Source organism: Podospora anserina, chromosome 1 (assembly GCF_000226545.1).
Source record: "Podospora anserina S mat+ genomic DNA chromosome 1, supercontig 2".
Classification (NCBI taxonomy): Eukaryota; Fungi; Ascomycota; class Sordariomycetes; order Sordariales; family Podosporaceae; genus Podospora; species Podospora anserina.
The window spans coordinates 1,093,544-1,112,231 of record NW_001914855.1 but is presented as its reverse complement, the minus strand read 5'-3'; the positions used below and the strand labels follow the sequence as shown (position 1 = coordinate 1,112,231).

At 53.4% G+C, this 18,688-nt stretch overlaps 5 protein-coding genes across 5 annotated transcripts; 3 read left to right on the top strand and 2 right to left on the bottom strand.

The window, feature by feature from the left end:
• Positions 1 to 811: 811 nt before the first annotated feature.
• Positions 812 to 1,525, top strand: PODANS_1_12170 (uncharacterized protein; the record flags this gene model as incomplete). The annotated part of the gene is made up of 3 exons (XM_001908851.1): positions 812 to 983; positions 1,052 to 1,384; positions 1,446 to 1,525. 3 exons carry the CDS (start codon positions 812 to 814, stop codon positions 1,523 to 1,525), a joined length of 585 nt encoding a protein of 194 aa, XP_001908886.1.
• A 491-nt stretch (positions 1,526 to 2,016) lies between these two features.
• PODANS_1_12160 (uncharacterized protein) lies at positions 2,017 to 3,353 on the top strand (the record flags this gene model as incomplete). The annotated part of the gene is made up of 2 exons (XM_001908850.1): positions 2,017 to 2,218; positions 2,278 to 3,353. 2 exons carry the CDS (start codon positions 2,017 to 2,019, stop codon positions 3,351 to 3,353), a joined length of 1,278 nt encoding a protein of 425 aa, XP_001908885.1.
• Positions 3,354 to 3,562: 209 nt separating this feature from the next.
• On the bottom strand, positions 3,563 to 7,178 carry PODANS_1_12150 (uncharacterized protein; the record flags this gene model as incomplete). Its single annotated transcript, XM_001908849.1, has 7 exons — positions 3,563 to 5,046; positions 5,106 to 5,219; positions 5,282 to 5,398; positions 5,466 to 5,691; positions 5,746 to 6,167; positions 6,241 to 6,487; positions 6,543 to 7,178. 7 exons carry the CDS (start codon positions 7,176 to 7,178, stop codon positions 3,563 to 3,565), a joined length of 3,246 nt encoding a protein of 1,081 aa, XP_001908884.1.
• Positions 7,179 to 8,758: 1,580 nt separating this feature from the next.
• Positions 8,759 to 10,755, top strand: PODANS_1_12140 (uncharacterized protein; the record flags this gene model as incomplete). The annotated part of the gene is made up of 2 exons (XM_001908848.1): positions 8,759 to 9,146; positions 9,212 to 10,755. The coding sequence occupies 2 exons, from the start codon at positions 8,759 to 8,761 to the stop codon at positions 10,753 to 10,755; spliced, it is 1,932 nt and encodes a 643-aa protein (XP_001908883.1).
• A 1,862-nt stretch (positions 10,756 to 12,617) lies between these two features.
• Positions 12,618 to 17,957, bottom strand: PODANS_1_12130 (uncharacterized protein; the record flags this gene model as incomplete). The annotated part of the gene is made up of 5 exons (XM_001908847.1): positions 12,618 to 13,098; positions 13,156 to 17,224; positions 17,296 to 17,392; positions 17,449 to 17,475; positions 17,529 to 17,957. The coding sequence occupies 5 exons, from the start codon at positions 17,955 to 17,957 to the stop codon at positions 12,618 to 12,620; spliced, it is 5,103 nt and encodes a 1,700-aa protein (XP_001908882.1).
• Positions 17,958 to 18,688: the final 731 nt, after the last annotated feature.

Sequence of the window (18,688 nt, the reverse complement as noted above, 5' to 3'; positions counted from 1 at the left end):
CAACAGAGCATATGCGTTGGCTGTGAGGACGGTTATCGAGAGGGTATATTATTGCAACGACTGCGCGTGCTCAGGCATGCGTGTTCGGGAGTAACTAGGTTGATAACTGACGTCGCGTCTGTACTGAAGATCACCTACTTCACTCCAGCACCCTTTTGAGACTGGAATCTTTTCTGAAGGAGGCAAGCGCGATGGTAAGGGCAATGCGCCGGTGTCTTTTCCCGCCACAGGCCAAGTTCAAGGCGGGGGAACAACTCGTGCAGAAGCTACTTTGCTCCGGAGCCAGCATCTCGGACTCGGCCGAGGAAGATTCACTTGGATATGTTCGTTCCCGCTCTGGTTCGACTATCCCACACTCTCTCTAGGGCAAGGGCCAAGAGGTGGCTTGGGCTGGGCTGGTCGCGTCTCCCAGCGGGCAACGCGCTACATGTCGTTCTTGTCCGCAAAGCCGTGCCCTTCTCGCACTTCGCGCCGTCTCACACACCATATGCGTACCGGCAACCGGGAGTTTCGGGTTGTGGATTTGTGTTCAAGGTTTTATAGAACACTCTCAATAACAAACTCGCCGTTTCTCCCATTTTAGCTCCTTTGTGCATTGCTCGTGATCTGTAGACAATTTGTGACTGGTCCTAAAGAAAGTGAAGGATCCCGCTGTTGACGGTGTCCAGTCTGGCAAGTTATCAAGTTGACAGGTTAGTTGAGTTAATACGTCATTGTGTTTCTCAGCTGGCCAGCTTTCCCAATTACAGTTTCATTCAACCAGAATCATCAACCCAAAACCAACAGTCATCCACGCCCAAACATCTCAACAATGCCATCGTCCGCCACCGTCACACTCTTCCAAACACTCGACGTCGAGTCTCTCGACTCTGGCAATCAACTTCCGGGAGATGCTGTGGCCAAAGTCAAGTCCCAGCCTGATTTCCAGCAAGGTTTCTTTGGCCAAAAGCTCGAGGATCCAAAGACCTGGGTGCTGGCAACTGGTCTGTTCGCCCCCATTTTTCTCGGTATTCTGTTTCCAAGTCACGAGGTACTGACAACGCATATACAGAATGGTCATCCGCCTCTGCAGCAAAGCAGTGCATCACCAGAATCAAGGATCATGTCAGGGCTCAAGAGACATTTGTTTATCAGTTTGACACGGCTGTGTTGAAGGCGCCATGCACTGAGGTGTTTACTGCTTTTGAGACGGAGGAGGGGTTTGAGGAGCAGGTTGCGCGGTTTGTCAGTGCTGTTGAGGGGGATAAGCTGGAGGGGTATAAGGGTGCGGATTATGGGGCGGAGGTGAAGGTTGATGGGGATGGGGCTGGGGAGAAGAGTGTGAGGATGGTTATTGGGTGGGTCAGTAAGGAGGCGCATGTTGAGGCTAAGGGGAAGCCGGGAGGTGAGTGTCGTGATGATGTCTTTGTTGATGGTGGCTATGGTGGCTAATATGTGTGGTGTAGCTATTCAGGAGAATATTGGGGAGTTGAGAGCGAAGAGGAAGGGGGTGGATTTGTTCCATGTTAACTTTAAGGAGCTGTGATGTGGTGGGATTTGGTTCACGGAATGGATTTGAGTTGTCTTTGGCATCTGGCAAATAGCTTTGAATTGCACTTTCACCAGCATTTCCCTTATGAGAATATGAATCTACCACCACACATCGCCCATCTCCCATGTGCCCGGGAGGCATGTAGTCAAGAGCGGGGAGCTGGGGAAGCGGGGGAGGGGCAGCCAACTCCACCATCTTGATCACCCCACACATCCGGGTTATCGTCCGTCTTTCTCTAATTCAATCCGCCATTGGCGATGTCTGGTACGCCGAGGTGGCTGCAGGGACCGGGAGATAGTTTTACCTCATTACCCGGCATCAATTCAACCACCGGCTGGGCCTTTCCGTGTCTAGACCTACATGCCTAGTGACAGAACCTCAACTTCTTATTCTATTCTCACTTCACCTCATCACTCACTTCAGTCTTTGTTGTCATTGTGACAATCTAGTAATCTTAGTTGCGAGCACTACACCAGACAGTCAAAATGGCATACCAACCAGACATCGAGACATACCATAAGCACCTCCCTGACTTGTCCATCCCCCGCTTCACTGAGATGCAAAAGCAGGATGCCCATGAATACGCCAAAGCATTCATTGAAGGGGGGAACCCCCCATGGCTTCATGGCCTCTACCTTCACTGGCTGAAGCTCTACCAGGAGCCTTTCAAGGGCGTAACCAGCGATGGTCTGTTTCACAACCCTTTAACGCTCATTCAGAGCCGTCCATTCTAACCCGCTTCCCAGGAAACGTAAAACCAAACCTCTTCCACCTCTCCCCAGAAGAAATCCCCATCTCCTCCATAGTCACCGCCACCACCAACCTCCTCTCCCTGTTGTCCCCTTCCCAACTCAAATCCACCCTCTACCACATCGACTCCCCCGAATGGCGCACCTGGTCCAACCCCGAATTCCTCCTCTCCAACAAAGGCATCCGCCTCGACGAGCTCACCCCCCTAATCCGGGATGCCGTCCTCTCAGTCCTCCAATCCTCCCTCTCCCCCGAGGGCTACCACAAAGCCCTCTCGGCCATGCGCATCAACCACTTCCTCGGCGAGCTCGTCTCCGCCCCGAAGATCTGCAACGAGCACTCCTACAACTTTGTCCTCTTCGGCTCCCCCTCCACCACAACACCCTGGGGCTACTCCTTCTACGGCCACCACCTCTGCCTCAACCTCTTCTTCTACAAAGACCAAGTGGTGATAAGCCCGTGGTTCACAGGCGCAGAGCCAAACATGATTGACTCGGGCCCCTACAAAGGAACCCAAATTCTGCAGCGGGAGGAGAAGTTGGGGTTGCAGCTGATGCAGTCTTTACCGGCCGAGAAACAAACACTCGCGCAGGTGTATAAGAATTTAGAAGATGACGCCATGCCAAAGGGGAGGTGGAACCACGACGACCAACGCCACCTTTGCGGTGCCTATCGGGACAATAGGGTTGTTCCTTATGAGGGGGTGTTAGTCTCGGAGATGACCCAGTCCCAACAGGATCTCGTTGCGGAGATCTTGGACGAGTACCTCCTCTACCTCCTCTCCACTGCGAGGAAGATCAGACTTGAGCAGCTGAAGGAGTGGTTTCACGAGACGTACTTTTGTTGGATTGGCGGGTTTGGGGATCACGATGCGTTTTACTACCGGGTTCAGAGCCCCGTGATTTTGGTCGAGTTTGATCACCACTCGGGGGTTTTCTTGACGAATAAGGAGCCGGCAAAGTTTCATATTCATACGCTGCTTAGGACGCCGAATGGGGGGGATTATGGGATGGCGTTGAGGGGGTTGGTGAAGGAGGGGGTGGTGGAGCAGAGGTATCTTTGGGAACCGTAGGACAAAAAGGCAAAGCAAAATAGGGGTTGGTTATGGTGAAAAAAGAAAAGAAGTGATTTCAACTCATTAGAACTGGCTTGTGTATACACGAAATGAAACGGTCATGCTCAGGTTGGCAGCCACACGTCAGTTTTCGTATCCCCAACGAACGGACAATTTGACCGTGAGCTTGTGAACGATCTATCCAAGCGCATAAACTTCCATCTCTTCTACCCCAAAGCCCCGTTCGCAACCAGCGCCCAAGCCCCTCCACAACAGCACTTCCGCTGCTGCGCCAGCACATATGTAAACCCAGGCCGCTGGTTCATAATGTCCTCCATAACCGAAGCACACCTCACACACCGCCTCCACCGAATAGCATGCCCACCTCCCGCCCCTCCCGCTCCCTCATCCCTCGGGCTGTGAACCTGCGTCATGGCAACAGCAGCACCCCCGTTCGCCCCATTGCCAGCACCGGCAGAACCACCACCACCACCCCCTGCCAACCCCAACGTCAACGAAGGCGTGCCCCCCAGTTTCACACCTGCCGCACCCCACACACCAGCCTCAGTCTTGACATTCTCCCCACCACCACCCTTCCCCTGAGCCCCATTCGTCACAGCAGCAGGAGGGAAAGACTGCGTGTTTTGCTGCTGCTGCCCAGCAACCAACTCCACCCTCTTAAAAACATCCACATACTTCCCCGCCTTCTTCCTCGCCCTCAACGTCTTCGCATCATCATTGACTTCAAGCAGGTCATAATTGGCAAAATACAGCTTCGCGGGGTCCGTCAATGCCTTAAACGTCGTCAGCGTGCTCGTAAAAAGGCGAGCGAGCACCTCGCGGAAGATATTAGGCGGGTTAGCCCCCGACAGCATCTCCAGCTCCCACCGGTTCTGCGCCGACTTTACAAAAAGCTCCACCCGCTGCTGGGCCTGCTGCTGCTGCTGCTCCGTGGCCCCGGGCTGGGTCTGGTCCTTGGACTTGGCCATCGCCGTGAGCGTTCTTTGATAGGCAGTGGAAATGTCCCTGCCGAGGGTGCTCAAGAGGCGTTCAAAATCCTGGGGTTTAACCGGGCTGCTGGAGCTGGTGCGGTACATCCTCTGATAGGCATGGTGAAGAGCAGCCCCTGTCTCAGTCACGCTGTGAGTCTTGTAGTACGTGAGCGCGCGGCTGCTGATTTCCTCCAAGCCCGCGACCCGACGGCAGGCAACCTGGAGCAAGCTGCGTGTTGATGAGCAGAGGAGAAGATAGACCGAGACGTCGTTGCGGGTGTGGAGGTAGTTCGCCAGTTCCTGGAATCGTCTCTGGTCGGAAAGGAGCGCCATGAACTCGGGGTCGTCGAGCAGGTTGAAGAGCGAGTCGATGAGCCACGAGAACAAGCTGACGGCCCATTCTGCGCACCCGACAAGGGTCTCGACCACCTCTGATTCATCGAGCGGGTTCAGTACCCCGTTGGACTTTTGTGGGCTGTGGTTCGCAAGCACAATGAGAACAATGATGTTTCTCAGGTTGAGGGCGACCGAGGCGAACTTTCCGTGGAAAGACCTGGCTTCAAAGTTCCCATTGAAGCCAAAGTGGTTCAGAAGGCTCAGACAGGACTGCAGCTGGTTGTTCCGGATGAGCGTGTCGACAAGCTGCTGCTGTTCTTCCGAGTAGTCGACCACAGTCCGAAGCAGAGTTATGATTTCCTTAAACAAGGCATTTGTGAACTCTGAAATGGAACTTTTGTTAGATCCAGGCGTGACCAACCCTTCCAGGGGGTAAACTTACTCGGATGCTGGGTCAAGGGACGGACAACCGCCAGGATGTCATCAAAGGTCATTTGCTGTTGCCAGGCAAAAGAGATGGGCATTGTGAGAGATGCCAGAACAGCCCTTGCTTGGACTAGATCACAGATTTAGTTTGGGGTCTCTCACATGGGCCGAAGGAAGCATCACCACACTAACCGTCTTGAAGGGAACCTAAATCACCCATTGTATAATGGAGTTTTCTCAGCTTCAATGTGTTATCCTCACACACTTGGACGAATGCAAAGTTGCTCGGAGAGAAAGCGACCTGAAGACCTGAACAGTGGGAAAATTAGTCACCATGGAGCTAGTACCTGCAAACACACTAGTATGGAGGACTTACAGGGCGTCGGATCGTCAAACTGGAACCCAACCTGGTGAGGGCTGTTGATGTTCTCGGTGTTATGCTCGTTGTAAAGTTCAGCCATGGTGAACCTGTCACGGTACTGAACGGTGCCGTCGCTAAAGGTGAAACAAACGACTCTTCCCAGCTGTATGGTGGTCGTTTGCATCGAGATGACCACTTTGGGGATTGTGACTGGCTCCAGCTTCCGCAACCTAGTCATGGTCTGATTTACCCATTAGCTGCGGCTTTCCTATCATCAAAGTTCATAGAAACTTACCGGGGGGGCAGCTCCAGCACCGTTCCGGGGACCCAGCTGCTCAAACGCGGGATGTGGTGCTTGGGCTTGATCGTTCAGAACCTCCCAGCGATCGATGATGCTCTGGGTTTCCTGATCGTAGGGCGAGGTTTCGTTTGGCAGATATGATCTCACCGTGACAACAACTGCTGGGGCGAAGGTTGGAGGGTTACTGGTCTCCATGAAAGACGGGAGTACTAGGAGGTGAGAGAGCTGTGCCATGGAAAAGTCTAGAGTCGACTCGCTCGGGCCATGTTGTAGCCAACTGGTGGTGGCTACATGTACCTCTTTCATCGATGGTCTTAACTGTATACTGCCTGGGTGCACCTGCTTATCACTTGGGGGATTCCCCCAGTTCACACCAACACGCACTACCCTCAGCTGCTTCGACGCCGTAGCGAGAGCTATGAGAAGGGTGTTTGCTGACCAAAAAGATTAGTTCTGCTGCAACACATTTCGAGTCTGGCGGGGTCTTACGTTTATCACAGCAGAAAGAGGCGTGCGTGATGAGATCATCGGCGGCTGTCACACTCTCGAGCTCGAGAGCCGTTTCCTCATGCCGGCTGCTAATTTGATAGAACAGCCTCAGAAGACCATTTGTGGTAACACACACCAGCGCGCTCCTTCCAGGGTGAGGATGTGACGGCCCAAAAGCCGGCTGAGCCATGTGGTTGTATTTGTATTCAGACCCTGCCCAGTGTGCACCACTGCATTGGGTGAGAAACTACCGAGTGTAAGCAAGACTGCCAAAAATGTGGCCCTGAAAGAGAACGGCATACCCCTCGGCTCTGGCTTGCTGCGTTACCGATTGGTAACCAGTGACAACCGACGACGCTGTGGAGGTCGTCCACAGGATCGGAATCCCATTTTCTCATAGGATAGGGTCTGTTGATCTGCAGTGGGAAGAAGAGAATGCTGATGCGGCCGAGAGCATCAATGACGGCCAAGTCAGCCATATGCGTGGTAGGGGACCAGGCGACGTGGACTATGGGGGCGCCGGCAGAAGGCAGCGAGATGAACGAGGGCGGACCATGAACCAGTGAAATGGTGGCAGAAGAGCTTGGATCATTCATATCCCATTCACCGTTCTCGGGATTGCAACGCATGTAGCGAATGTCAACCGACATGCCATCTTTGGAGACGCAGGCTATGTTCCCCAAGCGGCCCCAAGCAATTCCCTGACAGCAACCACGGGCTCGGAGTTGGTCCAGCCGCTGCTGAAGCTGCTTACTTGGAGGAGGGCGAGAGGTCAGGGGCAGGGTACCCAGAGCATTGTCCATAACAGGATCTCCGAAGAGGTCGACATCATCGAGAGCCATGGCACCGTCCATGCCTTGAATGCTCTGCATCACCTGGATTCCAGAGTCGATGCTCATGGAATCCCCGCCCAGGAGGGACATGTCATGGGCACTCATGATGTGGGCCGCCGCCCTCGGCTTGTTGGGAAAGCTTCAAACTCAACGCCGTCGACCGTTTTGGTGGGTTACCTTGGCAAGTCTGTTCTGATACGATAATGAGCTTTGGGTTCACGTGTGCTTGAGAGTGTTTCAGACTATGGAATTACCGTGAAATAAAAGCTGCTGCTGTATTTATGTTGAAGGTCCCACTTGCTAGGTGTGTATGACGTGAAGCAGCAGTGACTGAAATGGTATTGGCGCGATGATGGACTTCAGTATCTATGATGGAGCTTATGGAACACTGATGGAAGTTGATGATGGATGCTGATGATCGTCTTGTTCTACGCGGCTGCAAGATGAAGATGGCTTCTCATAGATACTTACTGAGTGAGTGTGCTGTGGCGGCTTGCAGCATGTACTGCGTACACCTTGTAGAGCCACTGAGAGAACGCACCCGGAGTGAAGTGAATGGCACCTGGCAGGCTGAAGGGAACAAAGCCACACGTTGTGGCTGCCAGCCCACCGCCCATTGCAAGTGCTGCATGCCAAGCTGCCTGGTTTCCGAGCAACGCTAGGTCACCCACCCAGCTAAGGTACGTACCTTTGTACCCACGCAGCACACGCACGTCATCTTGCTTCTGGGTAGTCAGGATCAGCTATCCTCACATTTTGTCCTAGTTGACATTGCTGAATCTCAAAATGCTTTTCGGGTAGTCACAGCTCGGAAAACTACCTGCCCGCCCTGGATGTATGGATAAGGAGAGCAAGATCGCCAGAAGATGATGGGTTGGCCCAACCAAGCATCAAAGTGCTGGTGACCTTCTTACCTGAGGAATTTGGTTCTTAACATCCCGAGCCTCGCACGGGCCACTTCAGTGCCCAAAGACATAGCCCGAGCCATCGTGGCACGTCCATAAAAGTGTCGAGGTGAAAGGCCATAGTTGAAGGGCCTTGGTTGGGCCTAAATAACCACAACTGCTCCAAGAGTCCTTTCTCTCTTCTCGTCCATAATACGAGATACCTAAGGTGGGCATCCGATATCTAAGCCATCCCTGGATCTACATACATGTGGATGGATACCTCTAACCGTTGCCCCGATGAACGCACAGTGGATCGTAGGTGCCAGGGGAGCGGTATTTTCTGGGGCTTTTGCTTGGCTGTTACGGCCTGCATCTGCCGCCAATCGCAAACTCGCATCCTCCCCTTTCTGCGCTTTCTGCGCCCCGGCAAAGAACGAACGTCAACCTCGAACAATGCCCAGCCGTGGGTAATTCCAAGCCTCAGGCACTCAACCACCCTCATTTTGTCCCATTTCACCCAACGACGCGTGAACCACGGCCCACCGAGCGCGCCTTTTCACCTATTGTCCACGCGACCTGCTATTATCCGCCCAACCCTGGGGGAAAACCTTTTTCTACACACTGTGGGCTTTGGCATCTCGTCATGATATAACCAACACTTGGCCAACACCGACCGCCCTCCGCTCGGCTTGCTCCTCTCACCCCGAGGGTCCTGCGAAACCCACAAACTCTGCTCCAGCCACACCATTGACAGACTGTTGGGTTTTCTTCGCTCTGACGCCAACTTAGACCGCCACCATGGCGTTTTCCAGACGCTCAACAGCGTCCCCTCCATCGTCACCTCTCTCGGTCCTTTCACAGTCTCCCTCGCCCCCTTCACCCGCCATGGATGTTTCCAATCGATACCCATCACCGAGTGCTAGCGCAACTACCTCGGGCAGCGCAACTCCACGGAAGTCATACGACATGCCAGACCTTTCGGGAGAGATCCAGGTGCGGACAGACGGTCCCCCACCAACCAAGCGCCGTCGCGTCGCAGCCCCACGGCCCCGCACAACCAAGTATGTCGACCTGGAGAATTATGACAATGAGGACCAAGAGAATCTTCAGAGGCTGTTGACAGCCCTGAGAAAGAAGAAGAAGATTGTGGTGATTGCGGGCGCTGGAATCTCTGTTTCTGCAGGCAGTAGGTTAACCCTTCATCCACCCAACATCTGTACCCCTTAATGCTGACTGAGATGTGACCCCCAGTTCCCGACTTTCGTTCATCGACAGGACTCTTCACGACACTGCGCGGCCAACACAAGCTCAAGGCGTCTGGGAAGCACCTTTTTGATGCCTCCGTCTACAAACACGACTCCTCCACCACCTCCTTCCACGACATGGTCCGCGAATTGTCGCAGATGGCATCTGAAGCCAAGCCAACGCCGTTCCACCACATGCTGGCATCCATTGCCTCAGAGGGCCGGCTCATGCGCTTGTACACTCAGAATATCGATAGTTTAGATACTCAGATGCCACCGCTCGCGACGAATGTTCCCCTGAACAGCAAAGGCCCATGGCCAACGACGATTCAACTCCATGGCGGCTTGGAGAAAATGGTGTGCACAAAATGCAACCACTTGGAGACCTTCAACCCGTCGCTGTTTCAGGGCCCGGAGCCCCCACTCTGCGAGAAGTGCAAGGAGCAGGACGAAGTACGAACCGCTTTTGCGGGGAAGCGAAGTCACGGCATCGGCAAGTTACGCCCACGGATTGTGCTATACAACGAATACAACCCCGACGAGGATGCGATCGGGATGGTTTCAAAGGCAGATCTACGGAGAGTTCCGGACGCTGTTGTTGTGGTGGGGACTACGCTCAAAATCCCTGGCGTGCGAAGACTCGTCAAGGAGCTATGCCAGCTGACCCGGAGCAAGAGAGACGGCCTTACTGCCTGGATCAATCTTGACCCGGAGCCACAGGGCGTCGAATTCAAGGATTGCTGGGATCTGGTCATCAAAGCGAAGTGTGACGACGTCGCGGAATTGGTCAACTTGCCACGTTGGGATCAGCAAGATATAGGAGATCGGGAATCCTACATGGTCACTGGGGATGAGCTGAAGGAGAAGCGCTACGCCGCCAACCTAGAGCGCAATAGAATCGACATCCTACTTGAGCGCAAGCGGAAAAGGACAGAAGACGATGACGATGGGTTCGAGTCATCGCAGTCTTCGCAACCATCTCAATCTTCGCGGTCCTCGCAGGAAGTACAGACTCCCGGCAACCGCAAGTCGAAACTTTCCGAGCAAGGCGGTATGCCGACGCCGATTGCCAGTCCCAAGCTTCGCAATGCCCTCCTTCCAGCGCCCAGGCTGAGGGGCAGACCCCCTAAACAGAGCACGCTCAGCTTTAGCACCACTAGAGCGGCCGAGCCCGCGCCTGCGACGCAAAAGGCCGCCCCCAAGAGAAAGCCGAGACAACCGAAGAAGGCAGCCCCCAAGCCCAAGAACAGGATCAACCAGACGTTCAAAGCTACCAAAGCGGTGCCAATCAGGGAAATAAAGACCCCTAAGAAGCAGTTTTTGGACCCCGATTCATCCGACTTGTCCTCCCCGCCAGACGACTCACCTGCCGGTCTCCCATCATTACGGCCCAAGGATCAAGTTCGACGGCCAGAACCGCTTGTACTCCCAGCTGCTGGGCTTACATCTAGTCCACCGACCACGCCTACCAACCAAGAGTTTGTCGCTTCCGCTATGAAGACGATCTCCCCTGGTAGCAAGCCGAGGAGTATGGGCCATCTCATTGATTGACTGGCCTCGGTGGTGGGGGTTGTTGTTCAGTTTCTCCCTTGAGCAAATCACTTGGTTTCTATTGGCGCTTTTTTTCGACAACTCACGGCATTCTTTTGTTTATAAGCAACAAACCGGTTGGCTTTGTGTTTTCCGATCCCATCATGGCCCGGCGTCGCATCATTCCCATTGCACAAGATGGAGTTTCTGTTTCACATTCGACATGAGAGAGGGAAAAAATAAACTGGAAGCTGGTCGGTTTATTAATTGTCCGGGTGGCCTTTTTTCTTTTATCAGGCATTGGCGGTATTATTGAGGCAGCGTACTGTCAACTGGGAGGTCAAGCCAGCAGGGTCTCGTCTTTCCAGGGGAGGATGGAACACAAACTCCGTGGATTTCTTATCAGTGTTGGGGAGCAAAAAACAGGGTACATGAAAATTTCGATTACACACGTCCATTACATTCCATCGTCACATTTACACATATAGTACATACCCCCGAACTTGGTACATACCGTTTTTATTCACCTTTCTCCGCAAGAGGGAGAGAGAGATCATCACATATATGGGAGCGGAACAGGGAAGAAGAAGTCAAGTCTGGTGTTTATGGAGTTTGAGGGGATAGGAACAATAAGAAGCAGTGGTTCAGTCGCCCTTTATTTGTCTTATGGGGTCCATTACTCGGGAGACTTGGAGTTTATTAGATTCAGCCTTTTTTCACCTTTTTGGAAGGAGAACAAAATATTATTGGTTTTTTATCACTTACTGTTACGATTACAAGGGGAGATAATGAATAAAACCGTCAGTGTGGTATCATCACTTGATCCTGTTGCAAGCGAGGGACGACGACGGCAGCGTCGAAATAATTCACGTGACTTTGTTGTTGACGGCGGCAGCGTCATTATCAGCCGCCGCCAACACAGCATAGATAGATAGTCAGATATTAATTGTTTTACCATCTTCTCATTATTTGTAACAATAACTCTCTCTTTTTTCGAGACTTTGTATCTATCTCTTCTCATCTCACATCTCCAGCTATACTCTAAATGACATCCATACCTCCCTCTCATCTCATCTCACGTCTGTATACTTATCATGATCTTTTGCACCACACCGCACACACTCACTCACACACACCAAACACCAACCAACCAACCCACCTTTTCGTTCATCTTCCCATGACAAAAAAAAAGTAAATAAATGACCTCCCCCCAAAAATTATAGAGTCTCAAGGCGAATACAAGCCCTGCCACCACCACCCAGACAGTAGACAAGATAGACAGAGAGACAACAATAAGAATACTAGGTAGGTAGGTAGGCAGGTACCCTTGAAACTCTCAAGTTACCTCTCTCCCTCACCCCGTCATATGTTCACCCTGCAAGACAAGATAAACAAAAACAAATCACACACACACAACACGCTCTAAGTGCCCACAAAAAGACAACGAGAAAAAAAATTACAGATAGAAGCAAAAAACTACCAGAAAGCAAAGAGAACTCATCGCTAATGCCGGATCAATAAACATCCCCCTCCACTCTTGTTGTCCCTGCTCTCTCTCTCGGTTCTCTTTTCCTCGACCCGTCAAATCATGGTAAAAACCTCTCGATACACCCACCAAAAACACTCCTTATTTTGAACCCCAAAAATGCAATACCCGGGTATGTAAAAAACGTTTATCAGTTCTCGCATATGTGTGAGCAAAGAGACGAGATGAACACAACCCCTCGCGTTAAAACACACTCCCTTATGGTGCCCAGTACGCCAGACGAATGCAATAAATGCCGGTTGAATGCTCAATAAACAATTGCCAACGTCCATCCCCCCCTATTTTTTCTTAATATCAGAGAAAGACGTCGCCTTTCGACCATCGCTCAAGAAACCTACTAGTAGGGACTGTGACGGGTCGTTGGGCTGCGGTTCTGCTGCCGTGAGTGACGGGCAGGTTGCCCCTGACTGTTCTCCGCTGGCCGACGATGCCTGTGGAAGTTGAGACGGTCGTCGTCATAGTAGTTGCTGCGGCGTGCCGGCTCATCCCGGCGGCTATCCCGGCGGTCATCACGACGATAATCATCGCGGCGGTCATCGCGACGGTCGTCCCGGCGGTCATCTCGACGATCCTTGCGTTCCTCCCTGCGCTCTTCACGGCGGTCATCACGGTAAGGGTGGCGCGCCCGGCGATCGTCACGGTCGCTTGCGATCTCGCCATCCTCAAGATCCGGATGCCTGCCTCGTCTTGGTTCTGTGGGCTGCTTCTCGTCATGACGGTCCTTGCTGCCCCGTTCCTCCAAGTCCCCGTACATCTTTTGAAGCCTCTTGCCCGAGACCTTCACGTCGCCAAGAGGCCAGATCGAAGACAGGAATTCCCTGATGGAAATGTTAGCAGAATATTCAATTCAGGTCCAACGAGTCGACCAGACTTACCAAAACTGCGTCTCGAGGCCCTCTCCCTCAAGTTCTGGGTTCTTGGCCCGCAAATCTTTCAGGAAGTTGCCAAACTCGCGGATCTCCGCACCGAGAACCTTGGCCCGTTGCTTAGCGGCAGGGAAGAGCTCTTTGGAACACATGATACGCTCCATGTTCTTCTTGAGCGGGCGAAGAAGCGACCACACCAGCTGAAGGTTGTCCGAGTGGTTGATCTCTTCGTCCTTCAAGTTCGCCAGTTCCCAGAACCGATCTACTGCCTTTTGCCTGTCACGCTTGTACCTCTCCATAGTCTCAGGATCCATTTTGGGCCTCTCCTTCTCCCGGGGCTTCTTGTCGTGCTTCGCATCAACCTCTACACGACGATGTTTGGAGTTGCGATCATCGTAGTCATCGGCATACTTCCGCTTGTCGGGTCGGGGCGTACCGCGGTCATTCCCGTTGCTATAAGACCGATGGTGTTCGGCATGGGAGTAGTTACGATCACGGCTATTCTTCTTGGACATCTGCGGGGCAGGAGACGCCGAGACAGACCCCCCATCAGCGCGGCGACCGCCGTTCATCAGTAGCTTCTTACTGCGATGGTGGTTCTCGACGGCCTTCTTGGCATTGGCGTCGTTGGAGTACTTGGCCAGAAGCACTGAAAGGAGATACTCGGACCGCCGAACCAGGTGGACAGCACCGGGAGACTGTATCCCCTTTTCATCCCCTTTGCGACGCTCCTCCTTCTTGTCGACACGATGCTCCTCGAGGAAGAACTTGTCTTGCATGTTCAGCTCCGGGTCATCTCGAATCTGAGTCCAGGCACCAAACCCATATCGATCAATACCGACAAGAAGCATGCCATCTTCCCGCGCACCCCATTCACAGCTGTAGGCGGCAGACTTGGCTGCCTCAGGAAGACGGAAGGTCAGGATGTCGCCGTGCTCTGCAAGCACGCGACGCAGAAGCTTAAGCTGAGGGGGTCTCTCCACCACCGTCTCGGCGTTGACTTTCCTAACCTCGCCAAAGTCCACCAGAACGGCCTTCTTGTCCTTCTTGGCAAGCGGTTTGCCAGCTCGTTCTTCTTCCCCGCGAAGCCTTTCGTTGTTGAGGTCAACAGCTTGCTTGCTCACGGCCACTAGATCGTCAATGATACCTTTCAAAAACTCGCGGTCTCGGTCACTGAGACGGGCATCCTGAACGAGTTCGTCTTCTCGGTCATCAAAGTCGCCATACCGGAAGAATGCTCGGATAAGATTGCGCGTTTCCTTCTCATTAAGTGGGCGCCGAGGATCGGAAGCCTGCGCACGCTGTTCCTCGAACTCTTCCAACTCCAGCTTTTCGCGCTGTCGCTTCTTGGCAAGACGTTCGGCCCGTTCGTTCTCAACATTCTTCTTAGAGCCCTTGATGGCGGCCTTGCGTGGTGCAGACTCTTCCATGGCTTTGGCAAGATACTCTTCATGCTTTTTCTTGTCCTCCTCTGCCTTGATGGCAGCGAGCTGGTCGGCGGGAATGATTTGGTCCCAGTCGAGAGCCAGATCGTCCACCTTGACATCAGTGAAGTGCATCCAGTTGTCCCAATCAATACCACCACTGCTGAGATTGATCTTGTCGTCAACATCTGTCTTGGTGACCTCGGCGTTTTCGAGGATGGCGTCAATATCGAGCTGCTCCAACTTCTCTTGGTTGCCCGACTGCTCAAACAGGTTCTGTGAACGCATCTTCAGAATCATCGATATATCCTCGGCTGTCTTGGCTTCGTCCATCTTCATGCCCCGTTCCTTGAATTGCTCGCGAAGAGCCTTGCCCTCATCCGTCACGCCGGCCTGGATGGTCAGGTACTCAAGGAACAGTTTGTTTCGGGCGCGCTTCACGACCTCCTCTTCGATGGTCTGCTTCGCAACGAGACGATAGACATTGACAGGTCTCTTTTGACCGATTCTGTGGGCACGAGCCATCGCCTGCAGATCTGCTTGTGGATTCCAGTCCGAATCGTAGATAATCACAGTATCGGCTGTCATCAGGTTGATGCCGAGACCACCGGCTCTTGTTGACAGCAGGAAGCAGAAGTCGTCACTATCTTCAGCATTGAAGTGATTGATAGCCAGACGACGAGGTCCAGCAGGGATCGTGCCATCAAGACGCTGGAACTGGTAGCCGCGAATCCGCAAATAGTCTGCCAGGATGTCGAGCATCTTGACCATTTGGCTGAAGATAAGCACGCGATGGCCATCTTTCTTGAGCTTTGCCAAAAGCTGGTCCAAGAGCATCATCTTGCCACTGCTTGTGATCAAACCCTTCACCGCATCCTCCCGGCGGCCGGAACCGTTGGCGAGAACACGCTCCTCGGCACCCTGGAACATGTATGGATGATTGCTGACCTTCTTGAGTTCCATCATGATATTCAGGAGCGATTGCTTGTGACCGTTGCTAGCGTCGCTGAGGGCTGCATAGTTTCGCGTCAAGATATTCTTGTAATACTCCAGCTGAAGATCGGAAAGTTCGACGCGAATGATCTTTTCCGTTTTTGGTGGCAAGTCTGACTCGACAGTCTCCTTTGTACGACGCAAGATGAACGGCGCGATGGATTTATGCAGGTCCTGAAGCTTGGCCTGTGTCTTCAGCCGCTTGGCCTCGTCCAGCTGCTCGTCGACCGGCTCCTTGCTGTCGGCCGTAGATAGAAGCTCCAACTCCTCGTCGATCAAGACCTTGCCTGGATTCAGGAAATCCAAAAGAGCCGCAAGCTCGGCGAGGTTGTTCTGAATGGGCGTACCGGTGATAAGGACCTTGCTGGGTATACCAAAGCCGTTCAGCTTGACGTATAATTGGGACTCGCGATTCTTCAAGCGATGCGCCTCGTCCACAGCCAGAACCTGCCACTTGATGCCCTTCAAATGATCCGCATCTGCCAAGATGTAGTCGTAAGACGTGACCAGAACATTGAACTTTGGCTTCTTTGGGTTGCCATCGACAAACAGTTCATATTCCCGAATGTTGGATCTCGCCGCCTCTGGGCCAAGGTAGACGACGTAGTTAATATCGGGAGACCAGTGGTTGAAAGTATCGCACCATGCCGGAATAACACTGAGGGGTGCCACAACCAGGAACGGCCCTTCTTGCCCGCGTTCATTTCTAAGCCAGCTGAGAAACGACACTGTCTGGACCGTCTTGCCGAGACCCATCTCGTCGGCAAGGATGACATTGTTGCCGCGGGTCCAGTTCAGGGCAAGGAAGTTAAGCCCCTTCAGCTGGAATTCGCGAAGCTGACCTCCCTGGATGTAATCTGGCTGCTCCTCAAGCTTCTCCATTCGTGACCGGGTTTCGAGGTTGGTTTCTTTGCGGTCCGATTGCCAAGACCGTTGAGAGCGCGCAGTGTACTGGTCGATCTTGTCCTGAGCCTGCTCGCTCACCAAGGATTCAACTTCCCAGGTGCAGTCGTCATACTGAAGACCTTTCCACTTTACAAGATATTCTGTCTCCTCATCCCCTTCGCGGACGTGGACGATGCGCTCAACCTTTGTGTAATCTGCGAGAGCCTCTTCCTCACGCTCGCGATCTAGAAGCCACTGCTCGCGTTGTTCAGGGCTTACATCGTCTCCACCAAGCCTCATCTCTATGTCGTACTCGACAACCTTTCGGTAGTAGTTCTCGAGACGACGGAAGCCACGATATCCGGCAACAGTCGCAGTGGTCTCCCATGTGTCATGGAGATGTGACTTGTTCTGCCATTTGATGAAATACTCAAAGTCGTTGCGGTTCGTGTCTTCCGAATACTCCAATCCCTCCTTTAGACGGTGACGGAGAATCTTTTCAATGTATGGTGAATTGTCCTCCACGTCTTGGGCCCAGTAGTTTGGTGTGAGCTCTGACTCGTCCTCTTCTTCAGCTTCGCTTTCTTGGTAGGCGCCGGCGGATACTTGGGCAGCACGCCGGCTCGACCACCGCTTCTCCGCCAAGGCGAGGGCGGGCTGCAACTCTTGTTGCCGCCGAGCCTTTTTCTGAAAGCTCCGGGCTCTCGCGCCGCCGTACGTGTCTGATTCCGAGTCGTCAACCGAAGTTTGGCGCATTGGTGTGCCGCGTTTGGACACTGTTTAATTGATTGATCGTCAGCGACATGCCCTATATAGACTGCTTCTTCGTCGAGGGTCTTCAACATACCAGGAGCTGAGCGTTCCAGCCGGCGTCGCTTGTTCCCTTTACGCGGAGCTGGTGTAGCATCCGAATCGGACGCATCTTCTTCCTCATCTGAATCGACCTGTGTCATCAGGTTAGGGTGTATACCAGGTTTCCAGAGGGCGACCATGTACTTACGACCTTGCGGCGCTGTGTAGGACGCGACTAAAAGGGATGTTAGCTGTGAAGTTACCCTGAGGAAATTGGCAAGGCCGTACGCTACGTCTCAACCCATACAACTCTGGATTCTCCCTCATGAAATCTTCCTCGACTACTTGGGCAGCTTTCCGCTTCGGGGCGGGTCGCTCTGACACCGACATGGTGCGGCGGGGATGGTCATCGTGACTCTGAACAGAGGCGGGACTGCCCGCCGCGTCAAAATCTCCGTCGTCTGACGCATCATTGTCCTCCGAGTCGGACGGCCCTTGAAAGGTCACCTCGGGGTGCTCCACCGGGTTTTCGACGTCATCGGCATCCGCGTCCGCGTCGGCATCGTGATACTCCGGGGAGCCAGCGTCGGCTGGCGCATGCTGAACGTCGGAGAGATCGCTATCGCTTTGGTGGCCGTTTCCATAGTACGAAGTGTTCTCGTCCGGCGAGGGCGAGTGGTGCCCGTTGACAGGGCTCCGTTCTGGAGATGTTGACATTGTGAAGTTCAGACCGCAAGCTGCCTGCTACATGGCGACGATGTCAGTTGAGATTCTCTAGCAGTAGACCAGTCGCGAATTGGGGGGTCGTGGAGAGGCCGCCTGGGCGACCCAAAATCACTCAACAACTACATGTCATGGGCCAGGACGGTGCTTCAATGATGCTTGTCGCATAAGGAGGGGTGTAAGTGATGAAGGCGAGGCTGGGTTGATGAACAGGAACGATTGCGTGTCCCAGCGACCGTGGGAGCGGTGTACGTTGGTTCTATGGCATCGAGGACAACGCGGACAGCGGAATCCATCGAAAACCAGGCGTCACCGACACCAGGGAGGCAGCAAGGGGTAGCTGTTGATGGGCATGTGCCCGATTTGATGATAGGTTTGATGGACAAGACGCGGCGAGCTCACCGCGTAGGCAAGCGCGCAAATGCAGGCGATGTAGCAACTTACAGGTCATCCAATCATGCCCTCCAGGCAGCAGAATGTATTACAGCTCTGCTCTTGGTCTGTAGCGACGGTGCTGGGGTGGGGTTGCGTGCAGAGCTGGAGACCCCGGTGTGGTTTAGTGATGATGGTGTCGCTGAATTTCGCAGTGGGTGGGTGTCAGAGGAGAAGATTGGAAAACCTATGGTGGACGGAGCCCAGGTATCCGTGGTCCGTGCTTGCGTCGAGCCTAAGCCCCACCTGACGGTCAGGTTAGCTCCCACCCACCCACCGGATCGGTCTTTGGA